This window comes from Lissotriton helveticus, chromosome 1_2 (assembly GCF_964261635.1).
Source record: "Lissotriton helveticus chromosome 1_2, aLisHel1.1, whole genome shotgun sequence".
Classification (NCBI taxonomy): Eukaryota; Metazoa; Chordata; class Amphibia; order Caudata; family Salamandridae; genus Lissotriton; species Lissotriton helveticus.
In genome coordinates this window covers 102,711,365-102,732,517 of record NC_136058.1, presented here as the reverse complement: position 1 = coordinate 102,732,517, position 21,153 = coordinate 102,711,365, and the positions used below count along the sequence as shown (strand labels likewise).

General features: G+C 43.7%; 1 protein-coding gene across 14 annotated transcripts in view; it reads right to left on the bottom strand.

The window, feature by feature from the left end:
* The window catches only part of DOCK7 (dedicator of cytokinesis 7), an 870,736-nt gene that overhangs the window by 536,750 nt on the left and 312,833 nt on the right, over positions 1-21,153 (bottom strand). For 7 of the 14 annotated variants that reach the window (XM_078669468.1, XM_078669501.1, XM_078669509.1 and 4 more), the window contains exons 11-12: positions 17,601-17,766; positions 16,247-16,315 (exon numbers count right to left, since the gene is read on the bottom strand). In XM_078669468.1, coding sequence (XP_078525594.1) covers positions 16,247-16,315; positions 17,601-17,766 — 235 coding nt within the window. The remainder of the gene's footprint in view (positions 1-16,246; positions 16,316-17,600; positions 17,767-21,153) is intronic. The other 7 variants (XR_013603568.1, XR_013603571.1, XM_078669525.1 and 4 more) reach the window with 1 other exon arrangement.

Sequence of the window (21,153 nt, the reverse complement as noted above, 5' to 3'; positions counted from 1 at the left end):
GAGAAAGAAGGAAGAGGAGAACCTCGGAAAGAGGGGCAGAAAGGGGATCCACAGCCTTTGCTGTGCACCATGCCACAAATCTGTTCCACTGGCAGGCGTATACCGACTTCGTGGAGGGACGCCTGGCTGCCAGAATCACATCACAGACTTCAGGAGGCAAGTCGAATGGCCTCAACTGCCGCCGCTCAATCTCCACGCATGGAGGTGGAGGCTGGACAGGTTCGGGTGGAGGACCGTCCCCTGCTGCTGCGACAGAAGGTCCTCCTGAAGGGGCAGGCGGAACGAGGGACCGACTGACATGCTGAGTAGCTCGGGATACCAGTATCTTCGAGCCCAGTCCGGAGCCACAAGGATAACTTGGGCCCGGTCGCGCCTGATCTTCTTCAGCACTCTGGGCAGAAGTGGTATAGGCGGAAAGGCGTACAACAGACCGCAGCTCCACTCGCGCCGAAAGGCGTCGCCGAGCGAGTGCCGTCTTGGAAACTCCAACGCGCAGAACTGATGACAGTGCGCGTTCTCTTCTGTGGCGAATAGATCTAACCACGGCTCTCCCCATTGCTGAAAGAGGCCGCTCGCCACGTCCGAGTTCAGATGCCATTCGTGATCCACCGAGCACCGACGGCTGAGTTCGTCCGCCCTGGCGTTCAGAGAACCTGCCAGGTGTTGAACCGTCAGAGTCACACCCTGACGTTCCAGCCATTGCCAGAGGCGCAGAGCCTCCTGGCAAAGGGTCCACGACCCCACCCCGCCTTGTTTGTTGCAATACCACATGGCGGTGGTGTTGTCCGTGAACACCTGCACTACACTCCCGTTGACAAAGGGGAGGAATGCCTTCAGTGCTAGGCGAATCGCCCGCAGCTCCAACAGGTTGATATGGAGCTGGGACTCCGCCGGAGACCAGATGCCTCTGATCTCCGCCTCTCTCAAGTGGCTACCCCAGCCCTGGAGGGACGCGTCCGTCACAACCACGTGCTCCGGTTGGGGAAGGGAGAGGGATCTGCCTCTGACCCAATCGCGGTCCGTAAGCCACCACTGCAACTGTCTCGCAGTGCCCTCCGAGATCAGGACATGGTCGGATAGGTTGCCCTGATGCTGGGCCCACTGAAACTTCAGGTCCCACTGCAGAGCCCGCATCCGCCACCTGGCGTGATGCACCAGTAGGATGCAGGAGGCCATCAGCCCCAGAAGCCGTAGCGTCAACCTGACCGAAACCCGGGATAACGGCTGAAAGATGGGAATCAGAGCCTGAATATCCCGAACCCGCCGTTCCGGAGGATAAACCCGAAACTGCGCCGAGTCGAGAACCGCTCCGATGAAAAGGAGCTTTTGAGAGGGACACAGGTGTGATTTCGGCACATTGATGGAAAACCCCAGCTCGTGCAGGAGGTCTGCCGTCATCTGAAGGTGGTGGACGACTGCTTGGGGCGAGCCCGCCTTCAACAACCAGTCGTCGAGGTAGGGGAAGACTGAAACCCCTAACCGGCGCAGATGAGCTGCGACCACCGCCATCACTTTCGTGAACACCCGTGGGGCGCTGGTAAGGCCGAATGGGAGCACGATAAACTGAAAGTGCTCCTGGCCTACCGTGAACCGCAGGTAACGCCGGTGGGCCGGCAGGACGGGGATGTGAAAATACGCATCCTGCAAGTCCAACGCTACCATCCAGTCTTGTGGGTCTAGAGCAGCCAAGACCTGAGCCAAAGTCAACATCTTGAACTTCTCCTTCCGGAGGAAGCCGTTGACGTCACTTAGGTCCAAGATAGGACGGAGGCCTCCTTTGTCCTTCTTGGGCACCAGAAAGTAGTGGGAGTAGCAACCACACCCTACTTCTGGCCCAGGAACGCGCTCGATGGCCCCCTTGGCCAAGAGGGCCGTAACTTCCTCCTGCAGAAGTGTCAAGTGGTCCCCCGACACACGGTGGTTCTGCGGTGGCATGGCTGGAGGAGTGGACTCGAAGGGGAGGGAGTAGCCCCTTCGGACGAGCTGCAGCACCCACCTGTCCGATGTAATCGCGCGCCAGCGGGAGTGGTGATGGCGAACCCTGCCACCCACTGGCGTCACGTGAGCTCGAAAGCTCGGACTAGGAAGATTTGGAGGCTGCAGCGGGGGGAGGTGTGGACTGACCTCGCCGCTGCCCTCTACCGCCACCACGGCGGAATCCACGGCCGCCACCGCGCTGGGGAGCGTTCTGCGGCGCGTGGCTGGCAGCTCGCGTGGGACCGCCCCTTCCTTGGCCACGAAAGGGGCGAAACGAACCCGTCCGCTGGCGCTGGGTCGAAAGACCCAAGGACTTGGCCGTGACGCTGGAGTCCTTGAAGCGCTCAAGCGCGTTGTCCGCCTTGTCACCGAACAGGCGACTGCCATCAAATGGCATGTCCATGAGGGCATTCTGGAAGTCCGGCGAGAAGTTGGCAGATCTCAGCCAAGCATGGCGACGAATCGCCACCGTCGTGGACATAGCCCGTCCCAGCGAGTCGGTCGTGTCAAGACCACACCTGATCGAGTACCTCGCCGCGTCCCGGCCTTCAACCAAGGCCTGGTTGAGCTTGTCCCGCACTTCCTGCGGGCACTGCGGCAGACACTCCGCGACCGTATCCCACAGGGAGTGGGTGTAGCGGCCCAAGAGGCACGCGGTATTACAAGACCGCAGTCCAGCGCTCAAAGAGGAAAAGACCTTTTTGCCAAATTGGTCATACCGCTTCGATTCCCGATCGGGCGGGGCCGACGGAAATGCGGACTGTGAAGTGGAGGCCTGGATCACCAGACTCTCCGGGGAGGGATGGGTGGAGAGGAAGGCAGGGTCGTCCGAGCACGGACGGTGACGCCTGGCAACGTTCCGGTCAACCGGCGCACCGGAAGCGGGCCTGGACCAGGTGCCCAAAAGGACATCCGTCAGGGCCTCATTAAACGGCAGCAGAGGCTCCTGAGGGCATGACTGCGGTTTAAACACTTCGGTCAGAATGTTAGGTTTGACCTTAGCGACGGGGAGCTCAAGGCGCAAGGCCTAGGCAGCCCTCATCAGGACCACCGAATAGGCAGCCCCCGCCTCAGACGCCACAGGGGAAGGCGAGACAAACCCAGGGTTGGGCGACTCGTCCAGACCACTGGCATCACCCAAGTCACCTACCCAGTCCACGTCATACTGGCAGGCACGGGATAAAGGGTCCTCAGACCCCTCCCAACCCTCTCCATACTCGTCTTCATCGCTGTAGTCTGGGTCGACGATATAGACTGGCTCCTCGGGGTCAATGGGCCCCATCGGCGCCGGATCCGGCGTCGGACGACGCCGGTCCGACTCCGCGTCCGGAGTCAGAGAGGGAATGGGGGTGGCGCCGCGCGGCGCCGGCGCCAGGGACCCGACGCCGGCCGGAACCGACGGCGGAGTCCCGGCGTCGCGCGGGGGCGGCACCACGGGACGGCCCAATGGAATCGACGCCGGAGAGGCCGGTAGACCAGCCGGCGACGAACCTGAGGGGCCCAGCGGCACCGGGGCCGGAGCCACCGGCGGCGTCGGGGCAGGAGCACCCGAACCGCTCGGGCCCCCAGATGGGACCGACGGGCCCGCAGGCGCCGTAGGCCCCGCCGGAGGAGACCTCGCCCTCATAGCCATGAGGAATGCCTCAATCTCCTCGCGCGATGCGCCTTCCCCAGGGACCGACGGGTATGGGGCAGACGGCGCCGGCGACCCACGCGGGGGTGGGGCCACCCGAACCCCCGGCCGCATCACGCGGGCGTCGGGGGGAGTCGGGGGTGCGATGACGACGCCCCGACTTCTTACGCTTACCTGACGAACCGGAGGAATGGTGGCGACTCCCGGAGCGCTCATGGCGGCTCCGCGATCGTTCCCTCGACCGCTCCCTCGACCTCCGACCGGACCGGGACCGCTCTCGACGCGGGGCCGACACTCGGAGCTCGAGAAGCTTGCGGGACCGCTCCCGCCTAGCTTTACCAGTCAAGGCCCGACAGTCGACGCAGGACTCCACGTCGTGGTCCGCGCCCAGACACCGGAGGCAGAGTCGATGGTGGTCGGTGACCGACATCATGCGGTCGCAATTGTCGCAACTCTTGAAACCGGGCATCCTACCGGCACCGTAGAAGATTTATTCAACAAAAAACTTGGTCAAAGACCGGAGTACTGCTCTTCGGATCTGCGCTAACTGGCGCGGAAAAAAGAAGAACTGACGTCAGCGCGCGGAGGCGGCGTCTATATACTCCAGCGACGTCATCACGGCGCACGACGCCGACGACGGACGCGGAGCCGCAGGGGACGCCTGCAGACGACGCCTACCGACGCGCAGGGGTACTGCTACGCAAAAGTTTCCGGATCCAGACTGACGCCTGGGGATATTCTAAGGTAAGGAATCTAATACTAACCTGTTTCTTTCAGATAAATAAACATACCTGGTTGTACACCCCCCTTTCTTGCAATCATGCATGCCGGACGTCAAACTGCCCCTCCCCCCAACTTTTGCAGAGCGCCTGCTGCGATAAACATCTACAACCATGTGGAACAGTGGTCACAGCCTGAAGCCCGCCACCCGCGGCCCAAACCCAAATTGTCTTGCTGTACGTTGTCATGCCCCTGTGCCCCTGGAAGACCCCATGCATTCGCCCAGAACGTACAGCAGGTGTATTTGAGTCTGCAGAGTGAGCAGGCCCAGCACAAGCCGATAAACTAGATGATGGCATTAGCCAGTGTCCTCAAACGTGTCTCCTGAAAGTTCGCTCAGTAGGCGGTCTTGTGATGCCGGTGTTTGCGGGGTTCTCATCGCCATCTTTGTCACTGCCTCGTTCAGGACCCAGCTTGTCAGGTCGTCTCTGGTATGAGCGCTTGTGGTTCCGCGTTTCCCTGGCTGGCCACCAGCCCTCCAGCCAGTCCCATGCCTCCTTCAGGGAACCAAAGAGCCAGATTTTTCTCTCTGCCACTACTCACAGTCAAATTGGGAACATCATCGAGTATTGAAGCTACCGGTTCCTCATTGTTTTCTTTACTTCTTCAAAGCTGCGGCAGAACCTTTGAACTTGAAGAGTAAAGTCTGGGTAGAAGGTAATGGAAACATTTTCATATTGAGCAGAGGGGCCTGACGCACAGCTGGAAGGATCACGTCTCGGTCCCTGAAATTAAGATGCCGGCAATGATGGAGCCCACTGCCGCACCTGGACTCGGTGAAGCATAGGGGACCCTCTGTGCACACTAAGTGGAAAAAAACTTAGATAGACCCTTTGGCATGAGCACATTGAGGATTAGGTTCACCAAGGAGACCTCTGCACTTGGGCCATCTTCTCTTTCTGGGACTCCTACTACTCGGATATTGTTTCTCCTCCAGTGGTCCTCAAAGCCCTCTAGCCAGTCTTCCACCACTTCAGCACTTGCTCGCAGTTTTTCAACATGCTTTCTGAAGTTTTTTGTTTCTGTTTAAGGGCTCCAATCGACTCTTCTGCCTCTTTAATCTTGGCGCCCATATCACGGAAGTCTGTCCTGAGCAATGTGACTTCTGTACTGACTGTATCTATCTTGTATGGCCTCCATGATGTCTTTCAGGGTGAAGGATTCCTTATCCTGGTGGGTCACTCACATGTTAGGCCTGCCCCTCTCATGGGCTAATAGAGCTGAGCATAGCCATCCTCATGTCTGGCACTTGCCTTTGTAAGCTAGCAAAAGCTTGAACAAGGTCAGTCACATCCAAAGCCTGAGCCTCGGATAGTATGGTAGGGCTCAACAAGACACAGGTATGTCACTTGTGCCTATAAAAGTTAGGTAGGGCTTGTGAAGAGCCATTCACATTTCAGACAAGTGAGCCAGGCACATGTCAGACATGTGCATTTTACAAGCTGATAGGTGTAGGAGGAGTCAGTGGCTTTTCCGTGTGTTCCTGAAAAACGGTAGGCAGAGAAAGTGTCAGACACGTTTCAGGTGCGGACTGCTGAAAAGTTTAATAAGAATGGACATAATCAGTCAGATGACAGGATTGATCTTTAAAAGGCAGGTAGGGCTGGGGACAAAAGGCTTTTGCTATGAAAGACTGATAGGGCGGGATACAGCCAATCCCATATCAGTTATATGCCATAAAAAGCAATTATAACTGAGGGAGAGCCAAGGTCATCAGGTCAGGACAGTAGAATGAGCCACATCTCAGACCTGTGCCTCTGAAGGGCAAGTACAACTGGCATATATTAACCGGTACCTTACTTTAGTTCTCCTGAGGGCTTAGTAGTGCTGAGAAGAATCCATCACATCTATATTTGGTGCTTATAAATGGTGAGAAGGGCTGGGATAGTCAGTCACTTGAAAGGTGTGTAGCTCTGAATGACTACTAGAGCTGCAGAGCGAGTCACATCTCAGGTTTGTGCCTTTAAAAAACAATGACACCTGTGGTAGACTCATACCAATGTTAGGGAAGTGCCACTAAACAGGCCAGTCATATCTCAAGCATGTAGAAGGCACATTTGGGGGTGATAGAAGCAAATACTTACAAGTTTGCACCTCAAGTGCTGGTAGGACTAGACAGAGTTAACTAATCAACAGTGGATAATAAGTACACAAGAATAGGTTAGGGAGTTTTTTAAGATAAATAGGGGCACTGTGAGGCTCTTCTAGGTTTGGGGGGGCTTCAAAGCTACAGTGCAAGGTCAAATGAATGCTTTTATGGCGGAACAAGCCACAGAGCGAAAAAATGGAATTAAAGAACTTCAGAAAGCTGTTGATGTGGCCTTGGTAAAGAGAGATTCCTCTGGGCGGGGACATCATGCCAGAGAGCATTTAACCAAGGCCAAGCAGGAATTGAGGGAGTTTTTTATTATGGAACAAATTAGCAGTTCGAGAGCGTACCAGCAGAAAGCTTATGAAGAAAGCCAAATGGTAGGAACAGTTTTGCCATGGTCAACTAGAGTCAAGCAAGAAGCGGCGATAATAGATGAAGTGGTAATACCAGGGACGCAGATAATAGTTTCTGAAAAAGATAATATCCCCAAAAATGTTGTTGATCATTATAAGGATCTCTATCCAACTGAATATCAGGTATCTAAACAAGCGATTCAGGGCTATTTTGGTGATTTAGTTCTCCCTCAGCTTTCTGCAGGACAGAAAGAGGCTTCAATGGCCGCTATCTCTGCAGAAGAAATCTCTAGTGCTTTGGTCTCAATCCAGCAGTTGAAAAAAGGTGCTTTCGCTACCAGCAGTTGGGGGAGGGTGGCTAGCTGCATCTCACCTGCATATGTCCTAGGTTAAGCCAGTTCTGGACGAAAATGTGTGCTGAGCTCAGTCGTGCCCTCAGGAGCAATATACAACCCGAACCGGAGGTTGTTCTGTTTAGTTTATTAAAACAGAGTTTAGACCAGGCTTTAACAATAGGGGGGAAATGTTTTTATCAATTTCTTTCTTGGTGGTACGTTCAATGATCCTCCAGAATTGGGAAACAAATAAGGCCCGACCTTTCTCGAATGGTATAATAAAATGAAACTAATAAGATCCTTTGAAGAACCATATGCGAAAGCTATTAGGGAATTTAACTTAGTCTGGAAATATCTGGATCAGATTGTCGTAATTTGGCAGCAACTGAGTTAGCATTTAGCTCAGCTACACGAACGTCCATTGTTAACTTGACCAAACGTGCGGAGGCCATTTTGTATTTCCTGGCTTCCATTTTGTATGAACATGCGGCCTCGTGGTCAGCATGCCCTTTTGTCCTTCCTCTGTACCCATGACCATTTATCCTGCCCGACAACAGGCTATTTTTAGCACTGGTCAAGCTCACGCATGCGTATTCGAGTATTCGGGTTAATGAGTGGTCACCTCTCAGGAATGTCCTCTACAACTGACCAGTGGTACTAAAACTCCTCCCACATGTTGGCTGTGTTCCAAAAATGCCCTTATATGTACCTAAACTGTGAAAAGAGTGTACCGCCTATTTTTTATTACTGTTAAACTTGTATAAAAGAGGTCGCGCACCGATGTTGGGTGTGATACTTCTTGCATTACCGAAGGGTGCTGTAGGAATGTACCACCACCCCATGGGGTCTTAATAAACTTGTCGTTTGCATTTCCAGTTTCTGTGCCAACTTCTATTCTATGGTGTTCGAGAGTTTTCACAGAGTATGTAGACCCGACGAAACCCAATACCACAAGATAGAAAAGGATCTCCAGAGGTATAAAGAAACTTTTTTTTTGTTTAATACAAACTGTATTTCGATTAAATAAGAATTGAGGTCTAGGGGTTATATATCCGTTGGCTTTAATGCACTTTTGCACTTGCACTTCGGTTGATATGAAACGATTTTTACTTAATTGTATAATATTTGGGATGTTTACATTTCTCTTATTAATTGAAAGCAATGTTTTCTATGAATTGTATATTGGATATATTGATAATGGGGCTTTCAGGGATATTACAGCTGCCCAATTATTGACAGTTCTAGCACCTTATTTTAGTTTGTATAAAAAAATCATAAATTTTTACTGATGTTTACTATATTTCCTTGTCGAGGAGCACTATTCTATAGTATGAATTGGTCCTATTGTACTTTAGCTTTTCTTCAGAGAAAACAGTTTGAATCTTTGGCACTTTAGCACTCGCACTTTAGTTGAAATGCTATCATCTTTTTCTAGTACATTAATATTTGTGATGATTATATCTAATGTAAAGGATGGTACATGATGAATTGTTAGTATATTGATTTTATCCTTGATTGACTTCTTGTATGTTTTTTATTCTGCTCAATAAAATTATTTTTTTTTTTAAATAGACAGAGCTAAATAAAGTGGTGCTTTTCAAAGGCAGTAAGACAAATAAGGCTTGGCAGTCTTAAAGCTGATAGGAGAGGGGTGCAGCCAGTCAAGGATCAGACTTATACGTGGATCTGTCACTTGTTTGGTTTAGTCAGCTGACAGATTAGCTTATAATTTAAAAGGCTATTTGTTATTCATTAATGTTACCCCAATCTTTAAAGTAATACAATGATTGAGGGTGTGGAGAACTCAATAAAAGCATCTTTCTTATCGATGTCACTTTGGGACCTGTTTAATATGCTGCATAAAGATGGGGGAGGGTGGAGTCCTTTTGTCAATGCTAAACGATTATTAATCAGGTTCCAGAAAACGAATGTCCAACTGGATGGAAATAGACGGACACGGAGGCTTTCTACCTTCAGGGCTAGCCATAAAGGATCTGAAAGCACTTTTAACTAACAACTAACAAAAATATTGCAAGCATTTTTTACTTCAAAGTAATTCTATTTAATACGAATCGTGTCCCTACTTCCTAAAAGTGATAAGAAGCACGTAAAATATTCTATTTCCTCTAGCAACTGTAGCTTGAGATTCTCACTGCCACAGCATTCACAATTCAGGCACAAAAAGATATGTGAAAAGAAACATTAGATCTCGTTTGTCTTCCTCGTGCCATTCCTTAACTTTTACATATTCTTTTTTTAATTGCGATAGTCTAATAATATTTGTTTAATTTTACTTTTTAAGTTATTGTACATATCAATACAAATGTTACATTTGTCTATATTGTTTTTACAATAATTTTCATTTTTGAATTAGAGGCCATATGTACGAACACATTTTCCCATAGACATAGAATGGGTAAAATCCTTCTTCAGGTTCAGTTTGTGATGTAGTAGCACAATTATTTAAAACCATTGCTACGATCACATCGACACACCACCATTAGCAAAAGTCATGCTAGAGAAGCCATTATTCGCTAGTTGATTAAAAACATGTTACTTTTTTAGGCCCAGCATACTGTGTTCCCGTATTACTTACAACCAGACAGTTATAAAGATAAGCTCCTTATTTACATAGTAATTTGTGCAAATGGGTTAAATGGGACATAGTAATATCACACTAAAGGCAAAACAATTGACAATTCATGGAAGCAATCTTAACAAGGGAAGTAAGAGTCCTCTACTGCATCATTAATTCCTAAAAAAAACAAGCCATGATTTGATCAAGATGCGTTAAACCGAGCTCCATGGAATAACTTAATTATTTCTAAAGGTAGAAAATCATACTGGTTAAAATGCATGAAATATATAATAATAATATCACTCTAAGAGTGACATTTTAAAAGTTCATTGGAACAATATTAAAACGGAAGTTAAAAAAATCCACTACTTCAACAAGATTGATCACTGTGAGAAACAAGCCATGGTTTAGTTAAAGTGCGTTAAACAGAGCTTCATAAACTCAAACTAAAACAGAATTTGAAAAATTCCTAGGGGGTATGCAGAGCATGGACATGTTGATATTTTGCTTCCTTAATGGATGGCAAAGTGCAAAAATAGGGTAAAAAAGAAATATGTGTGAATACAACTATTTTCCTTCTGCTGGCTTATATTAGCTCGGTGCAAGCAAATGTATGCAAACAGGGGATTGTGAAATCCTAAACCCAGTCAAGAAGCAAGCAGATCATCTCTCCCAGGGAGATGATGCAACATATGCTGAGTAGGCTGATTATATTACTGAGGCACCAGTCTGTGCCATAAGGGGGCATTGAGCATTAAACTTTTGGAGAGTTCTAGGCCACTTAAAGCCTTCTTCAACAATTTTAAAAATCGTGCTGCCAACTGTGTAGAATCTTCTTTTAAGCAGCCTTCAGCAGCCTCACTGTAAATCCAGATAAGGATTCTGAACATATGCAGCAACCAGAATTTTCTATGAAAGCAGAGCTTTTCCGCAACTACATGATTTAACGACTCCAATGAGTTGTCACAGAGGCAACATAAATATTATGTTACCTTCTTTAGCCGTCTATATCTATGATCTTTTAGGGAAATCAAACCAAAGCTTTGTTGCATTTGTTGATGTTTCTGGGGCTTTGAAAGTGATTGGGTTAAGGAAATTAGCTTATAATTTAAAAGGCTATTTGTTATTCATCAATGTTACCCCAATCTTTAAAGTAATACAATGATTGAGGGTGTGGAGAAATCGATAAAAGCATCTTTCTTATCGAGGTCACTTTGGGACCTGTTTAATATGCTGCATAAAGACGGGGGAGGGTGGAGTACTTTTGTCAATGCTAAACAATTATTAATCAGGTTCAAGAAAAATAATGTCCAACTGGATGTAAAGAGATGGACACGTAGGTTTTCTACCTTCAGGTCTAATGATATCCGTGGATGCCAAATCATCCTTGTGACACTCTTGAAAAACCAAAGCTCAATACCGACAATTTTAGATACCAGACCCATTATCGTGCCTGGGCTATAGCATAACCATAAATGATCTGAAAGCACTTTTAACTAACAACTAAAAAAAGTATTGCAAGCATTTTTTACATCAAAGTAATTCTATATAATATGAATCGTGTCCCAACTTCCTAAAAGTGATAAGAAACACGTAAAATACACTTTTGAGAGAAAAATAGTCTATTTCCTCTAGCAACTGTAGTTTGAGATTCTCACTGCCACAGCATTCACAATTCAGACATAAAAATATATGTGAAAAGAAACATTAGATCTCGTCTGTCTTCCTCGTCCCATTCCTTACAAAGTGAGGTTTTGTCCTCTGGCACAAACACGATTGACCAAACCAAGGAAAGTAGACACCACAAAAAAAACAACAAAAAAACAAGCAAACCTTCATACTGATTATGAATATCGCGTGAAAAATATTAGCACTACAAAAGAAAAAAAAGTTGGTCAAAAAAATATAAAAGGATTTTAGGTGATAATGCTTTTAGTTTAATTGTTTTGAAAATGGTAAGTATTGTTTGTCATTTTAATGTGTAATTAATTTTCTTACATTTAATTAGCTATTTATAAATTAGTAGAGAGTTGTTGGGTATGTAGGGGAACAGAATGGGAAGTTATTTAAATTATAAAATGTTTATTTTTAATTTTTGATAACTGTTTATGAAATTAAATATTTAATTAGTGATACATTATGTAAATTGATTAATAGATTGCTATTTTGTTTATTTAAGTGCATTTTGCGATTTTGAATGTATATTTTATTTTTGTATAGTTAGTCATTTATATTTTAGTTGTGGGTTGTTGGGTTTGAAGTGTAAAAGGGTGGGAAGTTATTTAAGCTATCATTTTTTTAACACATTATATTTTAATTAACTATTTAAATGTTAATTATTTTTAATTCTCTAATTGATTATTTGCTTTGTATTTTGTTTTTTTGATTAATAGAATGATTAATTAATTTAATAATGGTAATTCTTGGTTCTGATTTGTTTTTATTTGTTTAATATTTTAACGTTAGTCTAATTTAAAATTAATTATAACTTTTCTGGGCAGTGGTGTCTTTTGGAGTGGTAGTTTTTTTACTCTTTAAAATTTTGTCGCATTTTGTTTTACATGTAATTTATCTATGTAGTATATATTTTGAATATGTTTTATTCATTCTATGTTGTTAGATATTTAAATGATTGCTTACAAATTATCAGGATTCGGATTGCTATATGTAGCTCTTCATAAGTAAAACTTTGTCCATGTTTTTGCTTATGGTGGAGTGGGAATAGTAAATGCTACCCTTTCAAAGTCCAACACTTTCCCTTTTGTTGCTTAGATTGGAATGGGGATAGTAAATCTAACCAAAGTATAACTCTTTCCCTCATTTTGCTTACTTTACATTGGAGTGGGAATAGTGAATGTAACCCCTCCATGGTCCAACAACTTCCTTACTATTTAGTAGATTGGATCAGGAATAGTAAATCTAACCCATTTAAAGTACAACACTTTCCGTACTGTTGTTTAGATTGGAGTGGGAATAATATATCTAACTCCTCCAAAGTATTACACTTGCCTGATTTTGCTTACATTACAATGGAAATGGTAAATTTAGTCCCTTCAAAGTCCAACACTATCCCTACTGTTGTTTAGTTTGGAGTGGGAACAGCATATTGAACCACCCAAACCTGGAACAGTTTTTATACAGTTGCTTGAATTGGAATTACATTATTAAACCTGTCTCCTTTGAAGGCCAACACTTCTGCTGGTGTTATTTATTTTGATTGTTGTTACTTTTGAATACTTTGTCTTTTTTAATGCTTTACTATTTTTTATTAACATTCATTTAACTTTTACATATTCTTTTTTTAATTGCGATAGTCTAATAATATTTGTTTAATTTTACTTTTTAGGTTATTGTAAATATCAATACAGATTTTAAATTTGTCTATATTGTTTTTACAATAATTTTCATTTTTGAATTAGAGGCCATATGTACGAACACATTTTCCCATAGACACAGAATGGGTAAAATCCTTCTTCAGGTTTAGTTTTTGATGTAGTAGCAGATAAGGATTCTGAACATATGCAGCAACCAGAATTTTCTATGAAAGCAGAGCTTTGCCCAAACTACATGATTTAACGACTCCAATGAGTTGTCACAGAGGCAACATGAATATTATGTTACCTCCTTTAGCAGTCTATATCAATAATCTTTTCGGGAAATCAAACCAAAGCTTAGTTGCATTTGTTGATGTTTCTGGGGCTTTGAAAGTGATTGGGTTAAGGAAATTGGCAATTGCATATGAAGATATAGGTTGGATGCCAAATGTTATGTGTTTTTTTTTTTTTTCAAAACGCTAACATCTCCATATGCAGAGATGATTTTAGCTTGTTTAGACAGTATGCTTGCGAGCTGCTTAGGCAGAAGAAAAGCTCCCCATAAAACCCCTACCTCCAGAATACTTAGTGACTGCTTAAAATGATTTGTTCCAGGCCGAGACTTCTTAGATTATTACCTGCCATATGTGGTTCCTAAGGGACTCATTGGGAGCAATCCTCACATTCCAGGAATACGCCAAGATCATTACATGTCGTCTCAGAAGGTTGTAGTCTAAGCAAATTTGCACTGGGCCAGTGCATGAAGGGAGACAGAAGATTTGTCAATAGCTATTACACTGTTCCTTGTCAATCCAGGCGGCAAGTTTGCTTGAAAAAGCAATGGCACCGCATGACAGCATAGGTATTAATTTTCTGTCAATCACTCTTCTTACAGTACTCAAGTCTCAACATAACAAGTTTTTATATAATCTTTAAAAACTCCTGTTCGACCCGAGAAGAATTGTTTCGGGTATTGAGTTGAGTGGATTTTTAACCTCTTTCATCCACCCAAGTCCCCAGATATTTATATGCTGAGACCCTCTCCAACTTTTGCCTTATTAAGAAACACTGACCCTCTTTGATTAACTTCCAGCCAAAAATGATCAATTTTGTTTTTTGATCTACTAATTTGCCCAGCAGTACCGGGCTGGTGTTTACAAAGATCTAGGCAGTCCAACCGGTGTTAGTGGCCATTAATTGATATTTTGACAATTTCCGGCATTCTTCAAAAAGACTACAATGATATTTTTCAAGAACGCTCAGCTTTCTTGACACATATATAGTTCAATTCACACTAAAATCCTTTATTAAGACATGTAATGACTGCATAACAAGATCAGTTACTAATCAGCGCAATGAAAGACCGAAAAATAAACCTTCCTTGTCAAATCTTTTTTGTAGGGCATTACAAATTTTAAATCCACTTCAATTCACCAGTTGCAGTAAGCTGCATAACCATAATGGCCCCCATAAAGCACCTCAGACGACTCCACAGATGACATCAGAAACGGTATCACTGACAATAACAAAAGTGGCGTAAAATATACTATTGCATTGATATCAACCAATGTCATCAGTGACTGGACACTGCTTGACAAAATAACGCAACATGAAAGGTTACTGTCCCACTGAGAGCCAACAAATAAGATCACTGATATTCAAACACAATGCAAGCTGTTGTATCACAGTCACTAGCAACCAAACATCCTTGCAGAGAATATACAGTACAATATCTACACTTTTTCACACATATAAAATGAAGCATTTACACTGTGGTTGCAATGTCAACAACAGGGTGTCCTCTCACAGAATATACAGGAAAAATGTTTTCGGGTTGAGGCTGGGAGTGCCAGGTCCCAAATGCCTTTTACTCAGGGACAACTGCACCATGGTTTGGCAGATGTAAAAAAAAGCATTTCCATCAATTAGATTTCATTTGTTAAAGTTCAGGTCGCAAACCACTTCACAAATCACCAACTATCCCTTTAAGAGTCTATTGTAAATGTTTAAAAAACTATTGTATAGATTTACATTAATAGAAGTGAAGTTGGCTGAAATCCTTACTTCTTAGTTTAATGCAACTAATTCTGTCCAGTAAGATCCTCTGTGGTTGAGCAAACAGTCCACAGTTTGGCACCCTACTGAAAGCCACCCTACTATTAATCTGTACTAAATTTTCCAAGACAATCTAATGTGTGCAAATTTGTTTCTTTGAAAAATGCTTTTACTCTGGACAAGACATTGCAGCCTTCAATAAACAGCTACTATTTACATTCATTGTATATGAAGACAGAAAAAAGACAATTCACCGGGATGATATGCTGGCGACATAGTTGTAACAAATATTCTGAATCACAGCAGAAAATGTGGCAATAATGAAGGCTTAAAAATTAAATAAAATAGGTTGTTTATTCAACTCTGGAAATCTACAGACAGAAAACATGAGAAGCGATATCGATAAATGGCACCCACAAATATATTCTCAAGACAATAAACACCAACTAAAATAACGAGGGCTGTAGAATTTATTCAGAAGGGAAAACATTCTGCAACTGTTTTAGAACTACTCTTAAATGTTTTTGGGCACTTGCTTTTCAAAGATGTAGAAAAGATCTTGGCTACTGCAAACATTAAATACCCAGGGGGAAGCGCCAATCAGGTTTACATAGATCCAAACTAGAGTACAGAAAAAATAGCACAATAAATGCGAACAGCAAAATAAATAATAGGTGAATTTTGGGGTAAAACCAAGCACCCAAAACTAAACAAGGGATCGGAGGACTTTATAGTGACAAAGTCTATCACCATTTGACACAATGTAGACATAACACGTTCAATTTCTTTCTCTGGTTCACTGGACCATTGACCATGCAGCGTTTTATTTCTACTCTTATTGATTAGTACTTTGCTTGTAAAGAAGGCGGAACATTCAAATGCATGTTAAGAAGCAGTAGTATGTGCGTGTGGCATTATTTTGGACTCTTTTTTATTAAACATCTTCAATCATTACCTTTCCAATGGACATCGATTTGAGACACAGATGAAATATAAATCAAGATCAATTTTGACAAAACCCCTCAAAATGGCAAGGGGAAAACGTGTGCGCAAAAAGATATGGTGAGAAACAGCACCAAGCATTTGTTCTCATTAGTGGGCATTTATCCTGAAAACAGAAGTTTAGTACCCGATAGTTTGTTTTTCTGCAACATATTGCTCCAGGGACTCCCAGGCGTCAAATTGTATTCCTGCTTTTCTAAAGAGAAGGAAATATAATTAATAAATCTCAGTGAGAGGGGCAAGCACATTGTCATCAAAATCTTACTTTCATGCTGCCCATTATTTTTTAAATCTTCCTTTTTTGTTATAAATTATTCAGGAATAAAGGAGGACAAAGGAGAACCCTTTAACAAAGCAAAATGTATGAACATAACAAGTGGTCAAGAACTAGTTTTGAAGTAACTACGTTTTGTTTGACTATAGAACTGAAGAGGTTTGTCCTTAAAATGTGCTGGAAAAAAAGGAAGTTGAGAACAGTTTTCCTCCGATATGTGCCTTATTACGAGTGCTCCAGTGCTCCTTATAGGGAATGTAGAGGAAGTTACAGCCCCATTGGAATTAAAGATACTCGGATCGGGAGTTTTGCCACCCCTGCTGAAAGCCGGAAACATTTCTGTGTGAAATATCAGGGGAAACATGCAGGAATCAGCAGTGAAAGACGGATTTTTCAGATGTTATTCATTCAGCATTACTAGTACCTCTGGTTTTAATAATTCAAGGTTTGTGTGTATGGAACTATTCAGCTCCTTTGTTTGAGCTATATCTATTATCTTCTTTTTTAGCCAATTAAGTCAAATGGTAGTTGCCATACCATGAATAACTATTCAAAAGTAAGGCAACAATATAGTATGCCTTTGGATTAATTTATTCTCCTCATCATTGCACCAATTAAGGACTAATATCTGAAATCTGGCAATTAAAGTACTGAATCGCCCTGTGTACTTCATGGCAATTTGCATCTCTTTCAGTCCTGTTAATACCCATTACATACAGCGTGAGGTTTCACTTGATCACTATAATACCTCGCTGTTCCCCAGGTGTACTGAGATGCCCAAAACAAATCTTCCGTTGGATTAAATGGATCACTATAAATGGACATTCATTTTCAGTTGTGGGTCCAAATTTCAATAAGATCTACCTACAATAAAATCTGATACACATAAAAGTAACCTTCCTGGTCACAGACAATTTAAAACAATGCTTCTTAGAATACGTTTGATTTGCGTCCCTCCATCTACATTCTCGTTAACTGTCTGAATTCTAAAAGAGGCCTGGACAATCTGGTCTCCTTAGGTACTCCTGGCTAAACAAAAGCAATATTGGCTCCAATTTTCAAAAACCTGCAAAAAGGATATCTTCTTCGTGGAAACCACTCAGGTTTATTGACCTCCATCTTTTGTACGACCTGATGAAAACGTTCCACAAATACTAGAACTGTTAGCTCTTTGCATTTTGCCAAGCAGAGGAAAAGGGTACAATACCTGCAGGACCGATTTCAACTTCTCCTGAATCTCGTTCCAAACTTCCAGCGCTGCTCACAATATTCATTAAATGAATTGCTGTCCACGCAAATGGCATGCGGTACTTTCCCAATCTTTGGCAAAACTGATCGGCTTGGCCTTTTAATTTTTCTAATTTCTCTTTATTCTGCAAAATCAAAATAAACAAGTTGATGTGGTTTTAATACCTATGGTTATGTCATTTCATGTTTAATAACATATGTCAAAAGAGGAACTAAACAGTGAAGGAAAATGTACACTGAAAAAAGATTCTCATATTTCATTTCAAAATTGTACTTATACAGCACATCTAATAAGATACGCCTTCAGTAGTCATAAATGAGAAAAACACCTGTCAGTATCCAGTGAGCATCAAGCAATACCAAATAACTCTTATGAAGACCAACTAAATACCAACTTCTGTGATGTCATAAACATAGCAGCTTAAAAATAAAATAACAGGATCATTGAGATGTAGGTTTAAAATGAAGATACTAAAAAAACTGACACTACATTTGTGCCAAGTATACCACGGGTATATGTAAAAAATAAGGAGAAATGTGATCAAATGATTTTTGCAATGGCTTAATACATAGCATGGGTGCATGTCTTTCTTATCAGTGTGTAAATTCCACTGATCTTCTGAACAACTTTGACATCCATGCAATTGAAAGATGTGCAACGAAAATACTATCTGTTCATCAGCCCTGTACTGAATTGCCTCACAAAGAATTTTGAACGGATTCTGTATTATTGAATAGAACAAAAGGGATTATTCTTAGTAATAAAAAGGTTCACTTTATATATAATCAGAACATTAGGATCTTGTATACAAACGTACATTGTTTCTCCCAGGTACTGTGTTCTCCCCCCACCCAAGTGCTGATTTACAACTTTCTTTTTCAACAGTCATTTTAGGATGTTCCATCATCATCTTGTGCAGACATAACAAAACCCTACAAACCGCATTGAAAAACCACTCAGAAAAAGAAATAATGTACCGTGTATCTAAAACATAAAACAAAGAAATGCCTTTCACTATGGCAGTGTATCACACATGTAAAATCTCTCAGTTCCAAATACAGCAAGCCTTGCTGAGGTATAATACCTTGTAGCAGAGGAGAACATTTTGTTGGTACACCTTCTTAGTATTTTCTGTTGAGTTCTTTCTCTCCCTGCAATGCACTCCCCAATATTTTCCTGACATGCCTCCTTGGACTTGAGAGAACCATCAACAAGCACTCAATACCACTGGCAAATCTCGTATTTGTCAATCCTATTTAAAATCAAGCTTTCATTTACCCCACTCTCTAGTGAGACAACTGGTTTCTTATAAACCCATGGAGCAATTTGGTACCAATGTAATACCTTGCCAAAAATATGCTGTAAACCGGGACAAGTACTCCAAGAACTCCCAAGATTTTAACTAATATATAGAATAGTCACATCTGCTTTTTCCATATCCATTGTGGGGATGGAATGAATCCACTGAATCAATGCACTCCATAATATGCTTCTGCCCTTTGTGCCCCTGGACATTCAAATCTGTCCACCAGCAAAGAGTTATTAAACAATCACATCTTATTCTAGCTGCTTACATTGATTTGATTTGATTCGGGATTTCTAGAGCGCGTAGCTACCCTCGGGCGTCCCAGCGCTAACCTAAAGCTTGACAGTACTCCTGGAGGTGGATTATTGGGGGAACAACCAGGTTTTCAGCAATCTGCGAAATGAGAGGAGATTGTTTTCTTTGCGGATGTTAAGGGGGAGGCTGTTCCAAAGTTTGGGAGTGTTATAAGAGAAGCAACGGCCGCCAGTGCGAGCTTTCCTTATTCTGGGTACGCTTGCCAGAAACAGGTCGTCAGACCTGAGTTGTCGGCTGATTTGTGTGGCTTAATGAGAGGTCTCAGTATTGGAGGACCCTTGCCTTGTAGGATTTTATGAGAGATGCACAAGGCTTTGAAAGAGATACGTTCTTGGATGGGAAGCCAGTGGAGCGCCTTGAGGGAGGGCTTGGCTGAGCATCTAGATTTCGTTCCAGTCAGTAGTCTTGCTGCGGCGTTCTGGGCATGCTGGAGTTTTTTATGAGAGCTGCAGGTGCGCCTAGATATAAGGCGTTTCCGTAGTCCAGTCTTGATATAATGAGGCCCTGAATCAAAATTTTCATAGACTGGGGGGGGGGGGGGGGGGGGGATCAGTGGAAGGATCTTACGGGCTGCTCGCATGAACCCAAAGCAGGTGCCTGCTGTCTTTCTCGCTTGGGCTCTGAAGCTAAGATCTTGGTCAAGCCAGAAGCCTAGACTTTTGATTTCTTGTTTAGGTATGGGGGGAGTGCCCATGCTAGCTGGCCAGGTAAGTGTTTTTGGGAGTTTGTTAGGGTTGCCTAGGAGCATGATTTCAGATTTTTCTCCGTTGAGTTTGAGCCTAGAGTTGCCCATCCATATAGATATGTTGTGCAGGCAGGAGACTAGGTTCTCCATTGAATGATCGGCCTGGTTGATGGAGACGACTAGTTGCGTGTCGTCGGCATACATGACCACCTTTATGCCAAATGGGGAGGCGATGTCGTCCAAAGGGGCCATGTAAACATTAAAAAGCGTGGGGATCAGGGAGGAGCCCTGAGGAACTCCACAGTTCAGGGGGAGAGATTTAGAGTGACCGTGGCTATCGACCACTTGGAAGGTCCTGTGTTCCAAGAATGACTTTAGCCATGCCAGAGCGGTCTCCGAGATGCCCGTTTTTTGGAGGCGGTGGAGCAGGATGGCGTGGTCCACCGTGTCGAAGGCAGCGCTCAGGTCCAGGAGGATCACTGCCACTGATCCCCCTGCGTCCAGAATGGATCTTGTCTCTTCTGTTACGGCCAGGAGGGCGGTGTCAGTCCCCTGTCCGGGTCTGAACCCTGTCTGTGAGTGGCGAAGGAGGTTATTAGTTTCTAGGAATGTTGAAAGCTGTTCATTTACAATCCTCTCTGTCACTTTGCTAATGCCTGGGAGGAGAGAGATGGGTCTGAGGTTTGAAAGGTCCTGAGGGTCTAGGTGAGGTTTTTTTTATAAGAGCCCGAACTATCGCACTTTTCCAGCTGGCAGGAACTATCCCGCTACATTCCCATATGAGTTGCAGTGTACAAGCTTACGGTACCATAAAACCCACCATAAGAACTGCAGGTATGACAAGGAAAAGACACGATTAATAAAATCAGGCAAATAAACGTTAGCAGAAAATGATTTAGTATCTTCACCCTTTTAGGAATAGTCTCCAACAGATCCGTGAGTTTATTGTTTACATTTGTTATTGGAGAACACTGATCCACAGGTATGCCATGATGAACTTGGCGAGCTTAAACATTTGAAATTAATTTCAGGGAAAAGATACTATCGCGGGGTTGCAAATACCAGCGAGCAAACAATTAGGCAATATACGGTGTGTCGCCCACTTGCTATTTCTAATGAAATCTCAACCTTATATTATTTACATCGTCTCTTTGGTGAGGGCTTACTACTAGTTAGAAATGCTTGCAAAGAACAAACTCTAGTAA